We start from the raw sequence: 22,008 nt of genomic DNA, 5'->3' as shown, positions 1-22,008 counted from the left end.
AAGATTCCTCTGGGGATAATAAAAATGTCCAAAAATTTGCCTGGTGACAGACAACAAACTGAATATAATAAAAACCATCAAGGGAATTGTAATTGGGTGTATCCTATGTAAAAATGGTTGGAAAAAAATTCAAAAATATCCCCTTACTCAAATTCCATTTTGTGCAACGCAGCACCAAGATATTCAAAACATGCTTCCAAACCAAAATTAGTGACACAGGGCTAACAGAATAATGTTTTTAATTCTAATTAAACTATTAATAAAAAGTAAATTAAAAAATAAAACTAATCATAAGAAAACCCATTTGATCCATTTTACGAGGATACTTAAAATATGTTTAATAATAAAGACAACCAGCATTCTGTTTTTACTTTTATTTGCATGTATTTTATGCAGAATTTACTCCCGGGCCATAAGTTTTTGTTTCTTCAGTTTCTTCTGGGATATCTGGGGAAGGAAAAAAAAAAAATTGGAAAGTCTATTACAAGTTTCCTGGAGACGTTTGCACTACATCTTAAAAGGAGTAGGTAAAAGCACAAAGAATGTAAAGGGAGTCAGTCCTCCGGCCTAGAGTAATGTGGGGGTGGGGGGGGAGAGAAAGACAGGAGAAAACTGAGTAAGCAGGGGAGTCTGTGAAGACTGGAGGCAGGGGGACCACTGGTTAAGTGGCAACAACAATGGGAGACGGTATTTAAGCAATTAAATCAACAATGAGGCTGAGGGGGGGAGGATCCAGAATCACCCTTAGGTTCCTGGCTTAAAGAACTGAATGGGATCATTTACTGAGAACAAGCTTATTAGTTTGGGAGATGGGGTAGGAGGGAAGGGCCCTTTTTTGCACAAATTGCATTTAAAGTCTAAGGAAGTGTGGGCGGGGCCATCTGCAGGTAATTATATAGTGAAGATGTTCAGATATACAAGCAGCCAGTATCCTACACAAAACTGATCAAGGACTAAGTAAGACTAAGTAATCTACCTTTTTCTTCTGTGCAACTTCCTCTTCTGGTTTAGGAACAATCTGCTCTTTTTCAGTGAGGATCATCTCAATGTGGCAGGGAGAGCTCATGTATGGGTTAATCCGACCATGAGCCCTGTAAGTTCTACGCCGCATCTTGGGGGCTTTGTTCACCTGGATGTGCTCAATGACCAGAGAATCTACATCTAAACCCTGGGGAAGAGAGAAAAGAGAACAAAATATCAAATCGACATCTTTATCTCAACACCACAAACCTTATCATTGGAAAACCACATCCCCATCTCTGTAAGGCTACCCTTGACTTTAAATAGCCCATCTGTCAAAACATTTGTTTGCTTTCACCTTTATTCTAAGGGTCCTTCCTTAAATCTACAGAACTATCAAAAGTCAATGCTTCTAAGCAGCCTCCCTAAAAATCATTAAGGTGTGTGGATCTGGCAGTGATAATTTCTAAGCTTTGAGGAAAACAGGATTTGGGCAGTGCACTTTAAGAGCTTGAAGGGTTACAGCCAGATCTACATTAACTCCAGTTCTGGTCTAGATTTCCAAATGCAAAGGACAATGCCATCCTAGATAAACCCGTGCTTTGTTGGCTACATTCATGGCTTTAAAATCTGAAATTTAACATGTCTGTACATTAGAAGTGTAGGCAACAAACCACATTAACTATTACTAATGCAACGGTTAACTATTCCTTTAATACTATGAATTCTACTGTTTCTATTTACGAGTATTGAGTAGTTCACAAATCATGCTACCCATAAAGGTCTAGGACAATGGTGGTACCAAAAGGGCTATAAACTCTTGAGTAAAATATATGAGGAAATGTTTCTTTTGCTTTACACTGAGGTTATAGAGGAAAACAGGCTTGAAGCCCATGCTTCTGAAGATCTTCAGACAAAATTTTGGGCTTCTGGAAATTTGGGAGGCGGAGATTTAAAGATAAAATCAATGGGAAATTTAGTTACTGAGAAAACAAAACAAAGAAATAAATATGGACTACAGCAACAGTAAATGAATAACCACCCAAGTGTATGCACAGAAAGATGTTGGGGTGCCTGGTAGCTGGTCCACTAAGCATCCGACTTCGGCTGAGGTGATCTTGCAGTTTGTGAGTTTGCCCCATGTCAGCACAGAGCACAGCACTTCAAATCCTGTCCCCTTGCCCCCCCCCACTCTCCAAAAAAAGAAAGTAAATAAATAATAAAGATGTTAATGGTTTGGGTACCTTAAGTTCAGCATTACTCTCTGCATTTTTAAGCATGTGCAGTAAAAATTCAGCACTCTTTTTGGGCCACCGACCCTGTGTCCAGCCCCACTGTTTGGCCTGAAAAGAATCCAAGAGAGGCTATGTTAGTCATTTCCCCTCACTTTAATTAGTGTTACAACCAACATGATTTTACTTTAATCCAACATCAAGGTTGCTCAGAACACAGTTTGTTTTCATGGTTAATCCAAAGGTGTCCTAAGATGGTCATCACGGCAACCAGAAAAAACCTGATTCGAGGCAGATCCTAACCCCAACCAGTCACTTTCCTTGACAGTGACAAAGTCATTTCAGATAGCAAAAGCAACTCTGAGCTCTCACCTGGGCACACCTACCAACTCCACCATTGTAGCGTCGGAACGGCACACACTGCTTCTGCAGAGTGACATCTTTAAGATACTTGGTGGCTTTTCGGATATGCATACCCTTGATGGCCTGGGCAGTTTCACGGGTGTTCTAAGTATAAACAATAGAAATTGTGACTCAAAGATGTGAAAGGATAACAATTTACATTCAATTGTTTTCAAAACGTTAATATACATTGACAAAAGATTTCCTGTTCTTTAAAGGGGAGGTTATAGGAGAAAAACATCTATGATTAGATGCCAGGGAAACTTGAAGTTAGGGAAAAATAAATCACAAACCCAAGCATTGTTTCCAGGTCATGATCTCATGGTTGGGAGTTCTAGCCCCACATTGGGCTCTGTGCTGACAGTGTGGAGCCTGCTTGAAATTCTCTCTGCCCCTCCCACTCTTGCTGTCTCTCTCAAATAACTACTTAAATTTTTTTTTAAATATTAAAAAAATTTTTAACTTAAAAATTTAATGTTTATTTCTGAGAAACAGAACATGAGATGGGAGGGGCAGAGGGAGACAGAATCATTAGAAGGCTACAGGCTCTGAGCTGTCAGCACAGAGTCCAATGTGGGGCCTGAACCCACCAACTGAGATATCATGACATGACCTGAAATCGGGACACTAACCAACCGAGTCAGTCACCCAGGCGCCCCGTATGTTTTAATTCCATCATCTTGTAACCACGTAAGTGTCCTAGATCTTGGTCTCTACACCAAGTTCTCCAGTAGTTCTCTCCCGGGTAATCTTACACAATTCCACAAATCTCAAAGTGCTTAGTATTTGCCTGATCATTACAGACTCAACGTCTCCAAGGTGACCGCTCAGAACTGATTCATTTTCATGGTAAATCCAAAGGTGTCCTAAGAAACGCATCACTGCAGCCACCTCTTTAGAACGGTTAAAAAAAAAAAATTCCGTGGCCCAACGCTTTCAGAACACAGAAGAGGATTCACATACCTTAAAGTGAACACGAAGATTTGAACCTCTTGATTTGCATGCTAAAAAAAAACAAAAAAAGAGGCTTTGGTTAATTTGGGGGATCTTATTGTTCCTTTTACCCCCAAATTAGTAAATGAGATCTTCTGTTCACTCACATTTTGTCGGGTTTTCCGGGTCAAGGGAATAGCGAACCATTTTCAGAGATCACCTGAAAGGGAGCAGGGGTTATTATCAACACACATTTACAGTCACCGATGCAGTTTAATGCTACCGACAGCCGCTCAGAAAATAGTTTTTTTTTCATGGTGAGTCCAAAGGTGTCCTAAGAAATGCCATCATCGCAGCCATCCTTTTCTCCAGAGCCTGCTTCCCCGCTGTATTTACCAGTGACTCGGACCCCACGGGCCCTTCTGAAGGAAAACGTGGCCCGTCTCCATCCCACTCTTGATCTTTAGAAGACCTCCACGCATTGGCAGCGCACAACGCTCCCCTACAACCCTCTACACGCTCCCTCCCCATAGAAGGTAAAGGCCGACTTCCCAGGTGCTTTGGGGTTACTGCGTTAAGAGCCATCGAACTTGAAACACTCGTCTCAATGGGTAAAGCCTCAACCCAACTTCACTTTTATTCCCCCAAAACTCTCTCGTTGCAGCCGCACACGCACCGCGTCTCAGCCGGCACTCACAGCAAGGCAGTGACCCTCGGGAATCGGAAACGGCACTGACGACAGGCCGCCGGCATCCAATCCACCCCCATTCCCGCCCATCCCGGCCTTCTGCTCTGAAACGTCGCCCAGCACAAAGGGGCAACGCCTTCAGCGAGAAATCAGTAGCTACAGGCGCCTTCCTCCCGGCGACATGGACTTCGGCGCCACCGAGGACAGGATGGCGGCGATAACCGGAGGATTCAGCTCTCGAAGAGAAACACCAGTCAACTCACCTCAGGCCGCTTACGGGAAGAGGAAGAGCGGTGGCTCCTGGGAGAATTCATGTGAACTCGACCTCTCGCGAGATTTCCGGCAGGAAGAACGTGATTTGAAGAGAGGCGGAGCGCTTTGAGAAAGGGAATGTGAGACATAGTTTAGAAGATCTGGAAACGAATTGCCTTCTTAGGGAGTGTCTCGAAATTCTCTTTTTTGGTATCCAGAAATAAAGTTCTGGATTTTAAATATCAATCAATTAAAAACAGGTCTGTAATTCTAGCACAGGTCACGTATTAGTAGATACATATGAATACATACTTATTCATCAACATTTGTTAGGTTTGATTATGCTATCACGAACCCCTAAAAGTGGTAGGTAAACGGACAATTAAGAAGATCCAAAGGATGGGATGTAGTTATGGTAATCAGAAAATTATCCGGAGGGGACTATAACCCAATAAGTTGTACTGAAGACTGCCACTTCTAGATCTTCTTCCAGTGCAGAAAAACCCTTGGGCACTAGCTTCCCTTTCCTCTTCACCCAAGGCTTTTATCTGATTATTCCCTCTCAGCCATTGGTGGTGTTAGCACTTAGCTTTGGGTCTTCTATTTTAAAACACTGTCACTCCAGGCAAATTCGAACTCTAAGTGAAAGAACTCTGGATAAAGCTGTAAGAAGTCTTGGTTCCTTGACCTCAATTCCAGGGACCTCAATCCTAGGTCCCTCTCCTAGAATCTGCTCCCATTGCCAGATGATGGATTCCACCGTCTTTTCTCAGTAATTCCCATTCTTCACATTGCTTCCAGCAGAGGCTGAGAACACCCAAACTAAGCTTTCCACTCCACATCTCTTGCCTGAGGTAGCCCCAAGTATCAAACAACTCTCTGGACATATATCCCAGTAGGTCTGGGAGTCAAATACTTGAAATCTAAAGTGCCCTTATCATTCAAATCTCCTGGAATTATATCTTGAAGCTTGATTACATTCAGTTCAATACCAGGGGCAAGAAAACTTCACAGGTGATATTGTGTAGATAGTATTTCCCATTGGATCCGATCAGAATGCACATAATGTCATCTGATTGTCTCATTTTTACGGATGTTAAGATGGGTAAGTGAGTTCAGGAGCTGTCAGTCTTATCCCTTCTTTATAAAGTTCCATGGCAGCTGTTCACCTAATGGCTTTAGCAGCTATTGAAATTCTTTACCTAGATCCATTATTTCAGCTGGAGTTAAAAATGGCGATCTCCCTCCCCCAATTCTATCAGCATTTTTTAGCTGGACTTGTGTAAAAAAGAATTTTCCCTCTTTCAATTATTTGATTATCTTGAAATAAAGTTCATATAGAAAAGGCAGGATAAAGCTTAACATTCCCATTTATTTATTGACTTTCAGAAAAATGAGCTGGTTTCCTCAAAGGTTTGCCAAAAGGTGACTGATTTGGATTTTTACAAATCAACTTTATTGAGGTATACGTTATATATGTAATAAAATTCCCCCAATTTTTAGCATATAATTTATTGTTTTGACAGATATATACAGTCATATAGACACCACCATGATAATGTTGTAGAGCATTTCCATCATCCCCCAAAGTTCCTTCCTGCCTCTCCATAGCTAATCCCCTTCTCCCACCCAGGGGACCCAACAGCTATTGATCTGCTTTCTGTCACTATAGTTTGCCTTTTCCAGAATATCATGTAAATGGGGTCATATAGTATGCAGTGCTTTGTGTCTGGCTTCTTTCATTTAGAACAATGCGTTTGAAATTCACTTAGACTGTATCAGTCTGAGTTGCATGTATCAGTAAGTCAGTCCTTTTTGTTATTAAGTAGAATTCTGTTATAGAACTATATCACAATTTATAGGTTCAACATTTGTGTTGTTTTAGGGGTTTGGCTCTGATGAATACCCCTGTTGTGAACACCTGAGTGCATATTTTTGTGTGGACCTGTGTTTTCATTTATCTCATGCGGATACCTAGGAGTGAAATTTCTTGGTTACATATTAAATTTATGTTGAATTTTTTAAGAAACTGCCAAGCTGTGTTCCAATGTGCCTGTACCTTCTATATTCCCACCAGCAATGTATGAGGATTCCAGTCTCTTTATGTCCTTGCCAAAACTTGACATTGTCTGTCTTTTTAATTATTATCATTGTAATGGCCACGTAGTGGGATATCATTGTGGTTTTGATTGCATTTCCCTAAAGTCCAATGATGTTGAGCATCTTTTCACATCTTATTTGACATTCAGCTTTCTGAAGTATGTGGTCAAATCTTTTGGCCATTTTAAAATGAATTATTTGTCTTCTTATTGACTTGTAAGAGTTATTTATTCACGCTGGATACAAGTGCTTTATCAGCCTTGCAAATATGTCCTTCCTGGTTCGACTTGTCTTTATTTTCTTAATAATGTCTAACAAAGTGCAAAAGTTAAACTTTTTTCTTTCTTTTTTAAAAATTGTTTATTTTAGAGAGGTAGGGGGAAGGGGTAGAGGGAGAGAAAAATTCTAAGCAGGCTCCCTGATAAGCATGGTGTCCTGTGTGAGTCTCAATCCTTCAACTCTGGGATTATAACTTGAGCTAAAATCAAGAGTGGTACACTTAACTGATTGAGCCACCCAGACACCCCACAAAAGTTTTAAATTTTGATGAAATCCAATGTATTGATTTAAAAAAATGTGATTTGGGTATTATATCTAAGAAATCTTTGCCTATCCCAAGGTAATTTTTTTCTTTCTCATGTTTTCTAAACTAAACTAAACTAAACTAAACTAAACCAAACTCAACTCAACTCAACCAAAAAAGTTTTAGTTCTTGTATTTGGGTTGAATTAATTTTTATAACTCAATTTCATTTGACATAAGGCTCTAAATTAATCTTTTTGCATATGATATCTAATTTTTTGAGCAACATTTGTTGAGAACACAGTCATTTCTTTATTGTACTGCTGTGACACTTCTGTTGAAAACCAATTGACCAGAAAGAAGAGGATTTATTTCTGGACTTTCACTTCTGGTCCATCGATCTATTTGACTATCTTTGTATCAACATGTCACTGTCATTCAACTTTATAGCCAAACTGGAAATCAGCTAACATATGTTTTCCAACTTTATTCTTTTTCAAAGTTTTGGCTCTTCTGGGTCCTCTATATTTCCATATAAATTTTAGGATCAGCTTGTTAATTTCTACAAAAAGGCTGCTGGGATTTTAATAGCGACTGCATTGAATTGAAGAGGTAATTAAAGTAAAATGAGTTTGTATGGATGATCAGTATAAGGCCTCAGAAGAACCTGGATACTTTGACCTTGGACTTCTAGCTTCTAGGACTGTAAGAAAATAAACTTGTTTAACCCTGCCCATCTGTGATACTTTGTTATGAAAGCCCAACCACACCGATGTACCTTCTCTCCCCAATAACTCCCAGTTCCCTACTTCCAAGGCTTCCACCAATACCAGTATTATACCCTTCCAGAAAAATTCTGTGAATTACAAACATTCCCAGAATAGTATACTGTATACAATCTCCTGCATGTTGCTTTATGTTTATCTTTGTTTGTCTGTTTTTGAGAGACAGACACACAGACAAAACACAAACGGAGGGGAAGGGGCGGGGCAGGGGGGTACAGAGAGAGGGAGACACAGAATCTGAAGCAGGTCCAGGCTCTGATCTGTCAGCACAGAGCCAGACACAAGGCTCGAACCCGTGAACTACGAGATCATGACCTGAGCTGAAGTTGGACGGTTAACCGACTGAGCCATCCTGATTGACGTCTCTTTTACTGGGTGTTGTGACTGGTTGCTTTACATTTGCTACTTTTTGGAAACTCCTGAGTGGATGAGGTCGATGTCCAGACTGGGCTTCCCAGAAAGCAGAGTCTGTCTGAGATGGAGATCCAGTAGTGCTCATGGATTCAGTACTGTGGAAAGGAGACAGGACTGATCAGAGGGTCAAGGTAGGCCGGGATTCAGTCCCAGTGAAGGCATCAGCCAGCGCCTGCTCCCACCTCGGGAGCCTCTGGAGTTGGTTGTTCCTTCCAACTTGTCCCAACTTGGGTGGGGGCGGGGCCTCTGTCCCACCCATGGATCAGTCACTGGATGTGCGCTTCTCCAGGAAGGAGATGTGAAGCAGTTGTCTTCAACTAATCCTCAGAGACGACTAAGACGGCTGAGGACTGACGGTACTCCTGATAGATGGAGAAGTCCCTCGTTCCTGAACAGAGACGAGGGAGGCACATCTCAGTGTCCGCCACAGTTTATGTTCTTTCTCACCATCCTTGCTGCCAGTTCTGTACATTCCTGTCTTCCAGACTGCTTTCCAGTGACCTCCAGGTTTCCTGGTGACCCCGTGGCTCACCGTAATTGGCCTCACTTCCCCCTCCTGCCTTGGGGCAGCCTATCTCTCACCTGGTTGTGAAGATTCACTCTTGCTTTTGCAAGGCTCTCCAGGGCCTGGCTTACACTCCCACCTTCTCAGAATGCTGTTGCTTGCATTCATCAGGAGGGACCCAATGAAAGCAGGTTGAGGAGGATTATTCTAGCTCTGAGGTGCTAGGTGGACTGGGGAGGCCAGAAACCTCGGACCGGATGGTGGCAGAGCCCCAGAAAAGCCAGCAGAAATTCAGGCATGAGGTCCTGAGTCTGGCAAAGGTGGAGAAGGTGGGACAGATATAGCATCTGCCTCTGGACTCCATGACCGGGGACTGAAACACAACTCCCCAGAGACCTCCTATTGGTTTCCCCTTAATAGTGACCTCTGGGGCTCCATTTACCTTGTAGATCTCGAGGGAGCAGCAGGAAATAACAAACCCTCAGTTTTTCAAAGTAGTAGCCATTCTCCTCTCCGACCTGACAAGTCAAGATATCAAGTGGGCCCTGCGGGAGTTTGACAGTCTGTCCAAACAACTGCTTTTAGTTGAAGCTATCAATCTCTTGGGGGAAAATATCTGTCTGCTTGGCCATTCAAGCAGCCGGCCAGTCTGGATTAGTCTGACCATCTTCTCAGAAAAGAATGTCTTTGGGGATTTTCAGATGAGTGAATATTCAATGTTCTGTCTTGTAACATTGCCTCCCCCCGCCCTTCCCTGCCCCTTTGTATGATAGACGGTTGGCTCCTGGGCCCCCAGGAGAACCAAGGAGGATAGTCTTAATCCCTTGGCAGAGACTCACTCTGGTCTCCTCATTCTAAACCTCCCTACAATGCTGTTTGAGCTTCACTTAGAAATGGGCTTTATTTGCCAGGAAAGGGGAATTCTTTTCATGACAATAAGGAAAATGTAATCCCTCATTCAGGGGGTTGGAGGCCTTTTCTTCCCCGCAGAGGCTGGTGGGCCGCTGCCCTCTCCTCCCTGTTGCCTGGTCCGCCTTTCCTGTCCCTCCCAGAGCTAATACCAGGGTGGAAGGGATATTGGCAACCAGTAACTGGGGATGGAATCCCAGTGCCTCCGTGCTGGGTGTTTCAGTGCAAGTTGTTTGGTTTTGCCCAGCTTTGTTCCTTCACCTGTAAAAAGGAATATAACAATACCAATGGTCCTGGGTTGCTGAAAAAGTTACAAGAGATTGTTAAAAGACATCGTGAATAGTGTAAAATAGCTATTTGGTAAATGTTGGGCTGTTCCTTCTCTCTTCCTTTCTCCTCCGAATTTATTCTTGGACCTCACTCGATAGGACGATTTCCCCAAAGCTAAGATTTCCTCTGTGACATTCTGCAGTGGTTTGCCTCTGAGCGTCTGCCCTAGATCCATTCTCTGGTGACTGTGACCTGCTCTGTGCCCCTTGAGGTGGAGCATGCCTACTCACTACCCCAGGCCTCCCAGTCAGCTGACCTCTGGTTGGGGACAGCCAATGGTGAGCATGGGTGGGAGTGGGGAGGTCACAGGGAGAGAAGTTGGGATATTTCTTCCCAGCTTTTTGCTGCCTTGGCACCAGGCTCTGGAGTGGCTCTATCCCTACAAGACTACGGCCCTTGTCAGACTGCCCCTCCTCCCAGGGTCAGATTTCCTTGGTCTCCGTTACAGTTTCACCTTTCCTTGTCCCATCAGTCCTGGGCATGGAAACAGCTTTCCGTTGTTGTGAGGTTTCTGGGTGGGTTTCCATGTCCTCATCTGTTTGCCCACATCTCCTGAGTGCCTTACAGCCTCTTCTGGTGAACTCTCTGTATGTAATTGTTTCCTGCAGGCATATAAACAGAGGTGTCACCCTTATCTGAATACTTCTAGGGACCAGAGAGCTCAGTAGTTGTCTTTTTTCACATCCATTTCAAAAAGAATGATATACTTGAGGACGAGGCTTATGTTTAGGGTGCCTTTAATACTATGCATTCCCCACACACTCATTCCCCACGATGATTTTATGAGAAGGTTGTACTGCCCACATTTTGCAGAGGATGGACCTGAGAAGTTTTGCAACTTGCCCTGGATCCTAATAGGCGGCACAGGACACAGTTGGCTTAGTTAAGTTGACCTGACTCCAGCATTTTTTTCTCACCATTATACCTCCCTGTAATGGGGAAGGGTTCCAAAGAAGGAAAACTTGAAAATGGGAACATTTGCCTCATATTTCAAAATTTCACCAAGGGCTAGCCTCAAAGAAACCTTAATATGGTTCACAAAAGCTTCTTTTTGAAGGGTACAGTCTCTTGTAGGGTGGCTGAGTGACACCATGAGCCACTAGATGGCACCAGTTCAACGCTGGGTGAAGCTTTTCTCCATTTTTGTGGGCAAAGGGTGCAGGTAGCAAGTTCTGTTAATTTGACAAGTAAATATGACTTTGATCTAATGACCTCTGTATTTCCTCCAAACTGGGCTGACTTAAGTGTTTCAAAGACGAGGCTCTGAATGGGCAGAGAGAGGGTTTGGGGGGTGGGTGTGGGTGTGTTAATATGATGGCACAGAATGATGAAGGCTGAGTCCCAGGGAAACCCGGCCGTGTAGAGGGAAACAGTACCGACCTAGGATACCGAACCAAGTAAAATTCACTCGAAGACCATGAGACCACTAGAGCCGGAAGGGTCTGATGAGATCTTCCAGCCCAAGCCTTTCACTATGCAGATGAAGAAACATCCTGTTGTTTTCTGTGTAACACAAAGTGATCCCCAACTTACTGAGTTGTGCAAAAAAAGTACTGTCCCAACATTTCTTACCTTGTGGCCTTCCGGGTGGCTGGGGCCTTTTGTAAGGCAACTAGATAAAGGGTGGAGCTTTGGCTTTTGTTCCCCTCATTGTTTCTGATGAGGATTTCTTTTTCTCCGGATGACATTCTCTAGACAGTTTTCAAACCGTTCTTTCTTTCTTTCTCTCTTCCTTCCTTCCTTTCTTTCTTTCTTTTTAAAAATGTTTATTTATTCACTTATTTTTTGAGAGAGAGAGAGTGCAGGAGAGGGGTATAGAGGACCCGAAGGGGGCCTGTGCTGACAGCAGAGAGCCCCATTTGGGGCTCAAACTCACAAACCCTAAGATTATGACCTGAGCCTAAAAGAGGAGCCAGAGGCTTAACTGACTGAGCCACCCAGGTGCCCCAGTGTTTTCTTCTTTAAGTATTACTTAAAATTTAAAAACAGGGAACACATTCATCTGGCTCAAAAAATTCAAACAATAAAAAAATCTAATAAAAAGTCCCACTCCTGTCCCTTTCCCTGTCTCATTCACTCCACCCCTCAGCCCACAGGTAATCACCATTTAAACACATTTTTTAATGTTTATTTTATTTTTGAGAGAGAGAGCGCACAAGCAGGGAATGTGCAGAGAGAGACACGCAGAATCCGAAGCAGGCTCCAGGTTCCAAGCTGTCAGCACAGAGCTTGAAGCCAGGCTCGAACTCACAAACTGTGAGATCATGACCTGAGCCGAAGTCGGCCCTCAATGGACTGAGCCACCCAGGTGCCCTGGGAACCACCATTTTTATGATGACTTGGGCATTCTTTAGGTAAACACAAACAAGTGTAAATATGAAAGGGTACGTTTTTATTTCTTTGCAGGAAATGATTCTCCATTGCTGCTAAATTCCCTTTCATTCTCACTTGCCTTCAGCGGTGATTTCTTTAGTGACCACATTTTTTTTAACGGAATAAAAAGTAGAGATATAGGGCCTGATAAGTATCAGAAAACTGTGTCTGGATGGTGCTCCTGTTCTGGAAAATGTGGAAGAAATTGTCACTGCAGCTTGCCCAGAGCTCCTTATCTTTTTTTTCCCAGGTCCCTTGGGGCCCCTTTTCACTCCAGGAGGAAGGCTTTGTCTCCTGCTTCCTGAGCCGTGAAAGAGACCCTGCGACTGTCTAGCCTCACTTTGGCGCCTCCTCACCTCCCCCACCCTTCCCACGGATGCTCCTCCCTCGGGAGGGCTGGGGTGCTGCAGGCTCTCTGCACCTGCCAGGCTCCCCGCCCTCAACATTTTCGGGGCTCCCATTCATTCCTTGCGCAGCCAAACACGGGGCTCCCGTTCTGCCTTTAGACACCCCCAACTCCTCCTTCTCTTCCTTCAACTCTTCATCTCCCTTTCTTGCCCTCTTTGGCCATGAAAGTTCTCCAAAGACTAGCTACTGAGATTTCCTCACCTCGTGGTTCAGTTTGCTACAATTTAATGAGCACTGGCAGGGAGGAAGAGTCAAAGATAAAAAAAAAGATGTGGTCTCTGTCTCTGTGGCTCTTAATTAAACTCAGACCTAATTTAGTGAAATACAGGGGTTCTGTGCGCTAATACAGGTGCGGTCCAACCAGAATGGGGACTCGATATTTCTAGGTATGACGATGATAGTCACCACCTACTAAGCCATCCAGGGGCTGGAGCATGGAATATTAAAATGCAGGTGCTGCCTCTTCAGACAGGGCCCCTAGGGTAGGTTTGCTCCCCTTTCTTTAGTCCTTTCTCTGTGCCACGTGTTTGGATGCTACCCCCTAGGAAGCCCTCCCAGACATGGTCTTTTCCAGATCTGCCCTTCCCAGGTGGTGCTACGTGCTCCAAATGGCCCTCACACATCAAAAATCAAGCTGTGCCCTTTCCCTCGGAGTCCTGTGTTTGGTTCCCAAGGTGGCAGCTTGCTCATGTGAAGATAATACATTTCCCTGAGGGGCCCTTCCCAGCTCAGTAACACAGGTGCATTTTAATAGAGGTCTGGAGGGGCGCCTGGGTGGCTCAGTCGGTTAAGCCTCGGACTTCGGCTCAGGTCATGATGTCATGGCCCGTGGGTTTGAGTCTCCCGTTGACTCTGTGCTGACGCCATGCTAACAGCTTGGAGCCTGGTCCCTGCTTGTCATTCTGTGTCTCCCTCTGTCTGCCCTGCCCTTGCTCTCAAAAATAAATAAAACATTAAAAGTACATTTTAAAAATAGAGGTCTGGAAAGGCAATTCTTTAACATGAAGGATTCTAGGTCACAATATGTTTTAAAGATTAACAAGGAAGTAGAAAAACCCTGGACAGAAATATTGGTGTTGGTGAAAAATTATACGAGGAGCAGTTAAAAGAAAGAAAAAAAACCCACCGCTAATGACTGCACACTTACTAATCATATGCCAAGCATTGGCTGAGAATTTTGCTTATATTATCTCAGAGTATCTCAGAATATCAGTTTTCTAGTGCTGTGTAACAACATCTCAAACTTAGTGGCTTTAAAGTTTTTTTTAATGTTTATTTATTTTTGAGAGCGAGAGAGAGACAGTGTGAGCAGGGGAGGGGCAGAGAGAGAGGGAGACACAGAAGCCGAAGCAGGCTCCAGGTCTGTTGCAGGGCTCAAACTCACCAGTCACAGGATTGTAGCCTGAGCCAAAGTCAGATGCTCAAGTGACTGAGCCACCCAGGTGCCCCATCAAAATTAGTGGTTTAGAACAACACACGCGTTATCTTACAGTTTTCTGTGTTCAGGAGATCAGGCAAGGTTGGATTCTTTGTTAGCCTGTAATCAAGGTCTGGGTTCTCATCTGAAGGCTAGACTGGGAGAGGATCTGTCAAGTTTAGCTGGCAGTTGGCAAGGTTCAGGTCTTTGCTGGCCACCAGACTGAGGGCCTCAGTTTCTCACTGGCTATCACCTGAAGGCCATCATCAGTTCTTTGTTAGTTGTTGGCCAGAAGCTGCCCTCAGTCCCTTGCCATGTGGCCGCACCAATGTGGCTGCTTACTTTACCGAAGCCAACAAGGATAGTGTCTGTTAGCAAGATGGATGTCAGACTTTTACATAACAAAATAATGAAAATGATATCCGGTTGCCTGCTGTATTGTACACTTTGGAAACGTGTCACATGTCGTGCCCATACTCAAGTGGAGGAGATTTTTTTTTTAATGTTTTTTTTATTTTATTTTTGATACAGAGAGAGACAGAGCATGAGAGGGGGAGGGGCAGAGAGAGAAGGAGACACAGGACTGGAAGCAGCTCCAGGCTCTGAGCTAGCTGTCAGCACAGAGCCCGACGCGGGGCTCGAACCCACGAATGTGAGATCTGACCTGAGCCGAAGCCGGAGGCTTAACCGACTGAGCCGCCCAGGCGCCCCTCAAGTGGAGGAGATTATATGAGGTCATGAGACCAGGGGGTGAGTGTCACAGGGGCCACGTTAAAGTATGTCAGCCCCAGCATCTCTGAAGTGGGCATTTCTATTCTTTCTATTCTCACTATAAGGGTGCAGAAAAGGAAGATTTGCATATTAAGTAACATGCTCAAGGGCACTCAGGTAGAAAGTGGTAGATGACAGATTCCAAACATGGCCTGTCAGATATGAAGCTTATAGTCATTGTGTTACAAAGGTAAATTGTCAGTGTTGGACCTGATCAGAGAAGACTCAGATCTGGGGAGGCTTTCATATTGATAGTCTTCTGGAACTTGAGTTATCACTTGGATGAAGGTGTAGACAGAAGTAAAATCAATACTGGGAATTATCAAGAATAGACTTAACCTCGAATAAAGGACTTCTACCATTTACAGTGACCTGCATAGAATAAGCTGGCTGCCTCCTAGAGTGGCCTGTTCCCCTTCATTACTGGGGTTCCGCCAGCATCTGTGGCAGCATGAACACTGTCCAGGACACCAGAGGGAACGTCACCACTAGATGGGAATCGGCTGGGTAGGAATTAAGATCTCAACAGTAGAGAGTCTGTGTCTCTTAAAGGATATTGAAGGTGGGCATTGCAGAACCCAGCAGTCACGTGGAGGAGAGATCCCAGATGAAGTTGAACTTCATTCTGTGAATCTGCCCAGGTCATTAGACCCCTTGAAGAGCCCCCCAGCATGCTTCTCCATGTCCCCACTGATGTCTGCCTGGGAGGAAAGGTCATGATGATGACAGCAATTGTTCCCACGTGGATGTGCCCTCCGAGGCCTTCAAAGACATTTTTCTTAGAGTTTTATTATCCTGACTGTGCAGATAAGGAAATTGACCAACCAGGGAAGGGAAAGTGGAGGCCACTGTCCAACATCTCTTGGCAGGTCACGCTCAATTCTTTCTGCTCACATGAGGTGGGGTTGTAACAGCTCCTAGTTACACTGTATCTGAGCTGGTCACCCCATGGCAAAATGTTGTTCGGTTGGGAGCACCAGGCCAATGAGCTGAAGTGAATACCTCACCCCCCACTATTTACTGGTCCCAGAACAAATTCCTGTCTCACTGATAATTCTTTTGTGTGTGGCTGAAGTTGTGCCAAACATCAGTTCTGGAGCAACGTGCATAACTCTGCATCAATAATAAAGCTTCTTTCATTTATTTATTTATTTTGCCGAATAGAATGACTATTACTTCCTCTAGGAGTTTCTGACATAACAATATCCCCAAGTAGAAGCTTTTGTATCATTATATTAATTGCTGAATGGGCTTGGAGCTGGATTCCTATGGGGGGCAAGGGCCTGGAGATCGAAGCTGTCTTTTCAGATCCTGATTCGGCTGATATGTGATTAATTCTTTGCTTGCTTTCATGTTCTCTCAGGCAGGGGGAAGACAAAGGATGCGGTGTGTGCATGCTATGGAGACCGGGAGTGAGCCCTCTCTCCCACTGTACCAGGTGGCCTGATTTGTTCACTCTCTCCTTGTGGCTCTGGGACTCTGTGCCTCTTGATGCCCTTGCCTGGAAATCCTTGTCTGTTTCTCTCATTTAGTGAACAGAGCCCCAACAAGGGGGTTGGGAAATCTGGTTCCAGCCCTAATTCTGGCATTGATGGGCGGGATAAACTTTGGCCAAAGCACCTGGTTTCTTTGAATATTCATTCCTGATGTGTGGCAGGAAATACTTGTTGACTCAAACCGAACCCACCCGGACAGTGGGAAGACCTCCCTGAATTACTCACCCTGCTGGGGAGCTGTAGGGATTAAATGATATAATAGATATTAAAGCAGGATTATTCTTGACTCCTGGCCTTCATTGGTGTCCAAACCAGAGCCTTCAGAGACACTCCAGCCCACAATGACTGCGCCCCTCTGATTTGTCACTTGTATAGCCTTATACCGTTTTGCTAATTTATGGTCTATTTATGTGTGTGCTTTATGCAGTCTTCCTGTGCATAAGCTCTTTTTCTGCTCCTTTGAATCCTTTCAGTGCCTAGAGTGATGCCTTAATCATAACTGGGTTTAGTCTTTGTGGATTCAGTGCTTAATTGAAGCTGGATCCATGGAGGGAGACTTACTTTAAAAGACTACCCAATGCAAGGACCTTAGGTTTGAGATCGTTTTATGCCCCCTTTCATGGTGGAATGAAGATTGAATAACACAGTCTGAATGAATAATTCACTGTGTCATGAGTTGGGAAGGGAGAAAAAGCAGGGTCTCTATACATGTCATTTTCAATCATCTTGACTTGAATTGCCTGATTTGGTCAAATAAGAACAGCTGGGGGGAAAGTGGTTAAACTTCTTGCTTGGTTCTTTGAGACAAAGTAGCTGGTTGATTGACTGTCCTTTCTGCTCACATCAGAATGTGCTGGCCTCGGAGGCCACGACGGGTAACTGAACAGAGGCCAACGGGATCATACCCGGGGAGGAAACAGCAACTGGCAACATCTTCATTTTTGCCTTGTTGGTGTAAACTTGTTCACAGACAAGACAAGGGAGAGAAAGGCTTTGGAGAATGAGAAAGGAAAAAGAAGACACGGCGAGGAAGGGCCAGGAGGACGCAAAGGAACCAACTGTTAACGCTCAGGGAGTCGTCCAACTGTCTGTGGGAGGGCCACCGGAGGGCTAGCTCCACATGCTGACCGGGGATGGGCTACACTTGCCTTTCTTTCAGCTCTGCCCCCCAGAGTGAGGCCAGTGGCCAGCCTCTGCCCTTTGCCCAGTAGGCGACAAAAGGTCCCTTCACTCTGCTTGTGCGTGAGCCTAGGCTCAGTGATTCCTTTAGGCCCTCAAATCAGAGTTCTCCAGAGAAACAGAACCAACAGTACGGATTAAGTGCTAGCAGTTAAAGCAGGATTATGTCTTGACTCTTGATTATTTCTCGACTATATATGTAGTGTGTATGAAAGAGATCTATTTAATTTGTTTTAAGGAATTGGTTTACACAGTTGTGGAGGCTGGTAGGTCTAAAATCTACAGGGTAGGCTGGAGGTTGGAGACCGAGGGAAGAATTGCAGTTTGAGTCCAAAGGTCATCTACTGGTCAAATTGGCTTTTCCTCAAGGGTTCTCAGCCTTTTTCTCTCTCAGAGCCTTCACCTGATTAGATAAGCCCCACCCAAATCACAGAGGGTAATCTACTTTGCCCAGTCTACTGATTTATTTATTTTTAATGTTTATTTATTTTGAGAGAGAGAGACAGACAGAGCATGCAGAGAGAGAGGGAGATACAGAATCTGAAGCAGGCTCCAGGCTCTGAGCTGTCAGCACAGAGCCCCACATGGGGCTCGAACTCATAAGCCACGAGTTCATGCCCTAAGTTGAAGTTGGATGCTTAACTGACTGAGCCACCCAGGTGCACCCAGTCTACTGGTTTAAATGTTAATTTCATGTAAAAAAAACCCTTCATAGAAACATCTGGAATACTGTTTGACCTAGTATCTGGGTACTTTGGCCCAGCTAAGCTGACACATATAACTAGCCATCAAAGCTGGGAAGAGATGGCAGACCTGATTCTGGAGGAAGGGGAGTGGTGGAGTAAATTCTCCCTCCCCTTTCCTTTTTAGTTGTTATTTATGTATTTATTTATGTATTTATATTTTTAAACAGGAATACAGGCACATGGTAAACAATTCAAAGGGTCTAGAAAGGGCTATAGTAAAAATTGAGTCTGCATCCCACTCCTAACCTATTTCTTGGGAATCCTCTCAGAATATTATATGGATGTATAGGCATATTCCCATGGAGAGTAACATACACCATGCGTGTCACATGCTATATATACGTTGCTTTTTTTCACATGACTAGTGCATTGATGTAGTCTCCTGGTGATGTGTGTTGTGAGGATAGGTTGTCTCCAATCTGTTGCCATTGAAAACTATTGCAGCAAACATCCTTACCTATGTGTCCTGGACGCAGCCCTTTCCCTACTAAGGCCAGCGACTTTCCTAATGCATCATTCAGGTGACCGAGATAAAGTTTTTTTGACCCAGTCCCCATCCCTCCCGGTCACACCCTGCCTTCACCCCACCTTTCTGTGCAAAGTGAGTGTCTCTCCTGCAGCCTCCATCCCTCCCTCCAGTAAAAAGTTAATCTCCTTCTGGTTCCCCAAGGCCCTCCTCAATTGGACGGGGTCTGCCTGTGTGTCTTTATCCCAACCCAAACGTGGTTCTTCTCACGCAGTCAGGCTTGCTCTTTGTTGGAGAGAGCCTGTATATTTTTCTAAGCCTATTTCAGATGCAGCAGCATTGAGATTCAAATGTCCCCCCGCACTTAGCTTCAGTCAAAATGACCGAGGAGAATAAATTGTAGCCAGACAGGCCGAACAAGCCTCCTGCCTGCCAGAGGGTTTTGTTGGCTGAAAATCCTGTCACCAGGCAGGCGGACATCCTCATTGCTCCCCGGCAGGTCCCGTGCCAGACAGGGAAGGTCGGGCTCCCTCCAGGCTCTTGAAATAATTTCTGGTACCCAAGGGCCTGGAGGGTGTGCTAAGGGAGGGGCAGTAGGAGCCCCAGGAGGTGCCGGAAATCACACAGCCCCCCCCGCCTCGTAACAGATGAGGACCCAGGGCTGGGCTTGCTGTCTGAGAAGCCAGCTCTGGGCTGCACCCATCATCCCAGGGGGCCCGCAGTTTTGAGAGTCTGATAAAAGCTTGGGCTCTTTTTCCCAGCAAAGTGAGCACATGTGGAGACACGCAGTGCTTCGGACACGCTGTGATATCGGATTGGGGAGGTGGGGAAGACGGCATTCTGGGTGAAGGGTCATTTAAGATGGCACCCAAGAGGGCAGCCTTGGTGCCTCTGCTGGCTAAGCGTCTGACTCTGGGTTTCACTCAGATCATGATCTCACGGTTTTGTGAGTTCGAGCCGGAGTCTGGCTCTGTGCTCTCAGGGCAGAGCTCACTTGGGACTGTCTCTCTCTCCTTCTCCCTCTCTGCCCCTCCCCAACTCACTCTGTCTCTCTCAAATAAATTAATTAATTTAAAAAAAAGCAGGTGCCCATGAAACTTTTCCTCTCAACATGCTATACAAATGCGCTCTTCTCGTGGAGCGCTCAGACCCAAACATTTTTCTGCTATTCTGTCTTTCGCTGGAAATCATTGCATTTCTGGAAGGTGCTGGTTGGAACGTGAGGGAGGAAGCTGGGTTTTCCCAGCTCACTGACATGAAGGGTGGACCCGCTTACATTTCCTGTAGCTACTGGAAAGCTCCTCTCTTCTCACAAGGGTGGGAGGCACGTGTCCAGTGGGAGCTGGCACACCGAAAGTTCTGACCCGGCACCCACTGCCTACTTGACCATAGATCCGAAGGAACCGGTACCGACAGACACAAGACAGGAAAGGGCCTATTTCATGTTCGTGAGAAAGCACGTTATCTCCCTGCTGAGTTTGAAATATATGCATTACCTCTGTCCACTTTACCAAAGGAAAACGTGTTCATTTTAGGAAATGAAGACAAAAAGAAGAACACAAAAATCACCAGTAATCCCAGCTGTCAGAATAGTAATCTTTTATATTTTGAGGCGTGATCTCCCAAATGCACACATGCCCGCACCCTACACACACTTGACTTATGTCTCATGCCTCTCAGTGTGAGTGGGGGGAGAGTCAGAGAGAGAGGGAGACACAGAATCCGAAGCAGGCTCCAGGCTCTGATCTGTCAGCACAGAGCCCGACACGGGGCTCAAACCCACCAACTGTGAGATCATGACCTGAGCTGAAGTCAGTCACTTAACCGACTAAACCACCCAGGGGCTCCTGATTGTTTCTCTTAAAAAACATAAGACTCTGCCAGCAACCGAAATGGTCCAATAATATAATTGGATGCTCAAAAACAGGGGGACCCAACTCTGGGAGTGTCGGGGCAGAGGTTTGACAGGGGTGCTATAGAAGGGATTGTAGGTGAGCAATTAGATGAGAAGCTTTTAAGGGTTCAGTGCACTCCAGGCCTGGGCGAAGTTTCCCCTGTGGGTCACTGGACCTCTTGGGCAGGTGGTCGCTGGTACCCTGCCTTCCTGGCTTACGCACCTTCATCAGTTCTGCAATTCCTCAGTCTGGCTCCCCTGGGAGGCCCACTGAGGCCAGAAAACACAAAATCCACTCCTCCCCTGCCTACATTGTTACCAGCCCCTGGGAAACAGTCTTCCTTGTAAAGACTCTCATTAGTGGAAACTACTTTCAAGCATTGGCCTAATTGTTCCTTTCTTAATACAAAAGAGAGAATATTCTATTTCTAGTTTATTGTAATCCTACTGTGGGCACATTGGACTTTTGATTCAGCAGTCCACAGCTGATTGGTGTGTGTGTGCGCGCGTGCGCACATGTGCGTGCACGCTCATGCGCGCATGCGTATATCACATGTTGTAGCGTGAGGGTTTTACTTGTCCAAATCATCCCGTTGCCACTTCTTTCCCCCTATTCAAATCTTCTCACATGGACTCGTGCTTCAGTAAGTGGGCAGATGCCTGGGTTGGCAAACTGGCAGGTAGTGAGAATTTGGTTAGTCAAAGTATGTTCAGTTATCAACTTAATTTAGTGTCTCGAGTTTAAATTCTGAAATATTTCAAGAATACAGAACAGTACAGAAAAATATAATTGGGCTCCATACATCCCATTCACTTGATTTAAGAAATGCATAATATTTTGCCTTATTTACTTCAGGATTCCCTCCTTTTGCAGGAAATAAAATATTAAAGATCAATACTTTCATTCCACCTGTTCCCTCCCTTCAGGTTAACCACTAACCCAAAATTGCATGTTTTCATACTTTTACACCGTACATGAATGAGGCTCTTGCTTATTTTTGAGATTTACTAAACAGTATTAAACTGTAGATATAATTTGCAGTCTCTGTTTTACACTCAACATTGTGGTTTTGGGACATGGCTGTGTTGATCAATGAGGTTCTATGGATGTCGTTGTCCATATTATATAGTATGTCATAGTTTGCAATGGTACAATTTATTCATCCATTTTCCTAACTGGACTTTTGGGTTGTCCCTTCTCCTCCCTTTGCTGTTACTGTTGCAAA

At 44.7% G+C, this 22,008-nt stretch overlaps 1 protein-coding gene and 3 non-coding genes across 4 annotated transcripts; all 4 read right to left on the bottom strand.

Moving 5' to 3' along the window:
- Positions 1–359: 359 nt before the first annotated feature.
- On the bottom strand, positions 360–4,496 carry RPL17 (ribosomal protein L17). Its single transcript, XM_029922352.1, has 7 exons — positions 4,479–4,496; positions 3,695–3,747; positions 3,558–3,598; positions 2,565–2,699; positions 2,205–2,303; positions 977–1,168; positions 360–447 (listed from the first exon to the last, which is right to left on the bottom strand). The coding sequence occupies exons 2-7, from the start codon at positions 3,732–3,734 to the stop codon at positions 400–402; spliced, it is 555 nt and encodes a 184-aa protein (XP_029778212.1). The 5' UTR covers positions 3,735–3,747; positions 4,479–4,496; the 3' UTR covers positions 360–399.
- LOC115278572 lies at positions 2,397–2,462 on the bottom strand. The gene has a single exon (XR_003902976.1). It is a non-coding gene; the product is annotated as a small nucleolar RNA SNORD58 (small nucleolar RNA).
- Positions 3,417–3,481, bottom strand: LOC115278573. Its single transcript, XR_003902977.1, has one exon. It is a non-coding gene; the product is annotated as a small nucleolar RNA SNORD58 (small nucleolar RNA).
- LOC115278574 lies at positions 3,816–3,883 on the bottom strand. The gene has a single exon (XR_003902978.1). It is a non-coding gene; the product is annotated as a small nucleolar RNA SNORD58 (small nucleolar RNA).
- Positions 4,497–22,008: the final 17,512 nt, after the last annotated feature.

This window comes from Suricata suricatta, chromosome 14 (assembly GCF_006229205.1).
Source record: "Suricata suricatta isolate VVHF042 chromosome 14, meerkat_22Aug2017_6uvM2_HiC, whole genome shotgun sequence".
In the NCBI taxonomy this organism is placed as follows: Eukaryota; Metazoa; Chordata; class Mammalia; order Carnivora; family Herpestidae; genus Suricata; species Suricata suricatta.
Note: the sequence above shows the minus strand (reverse complement) of the source record. Positions and strands in the feature narration are given on the sequence as shown.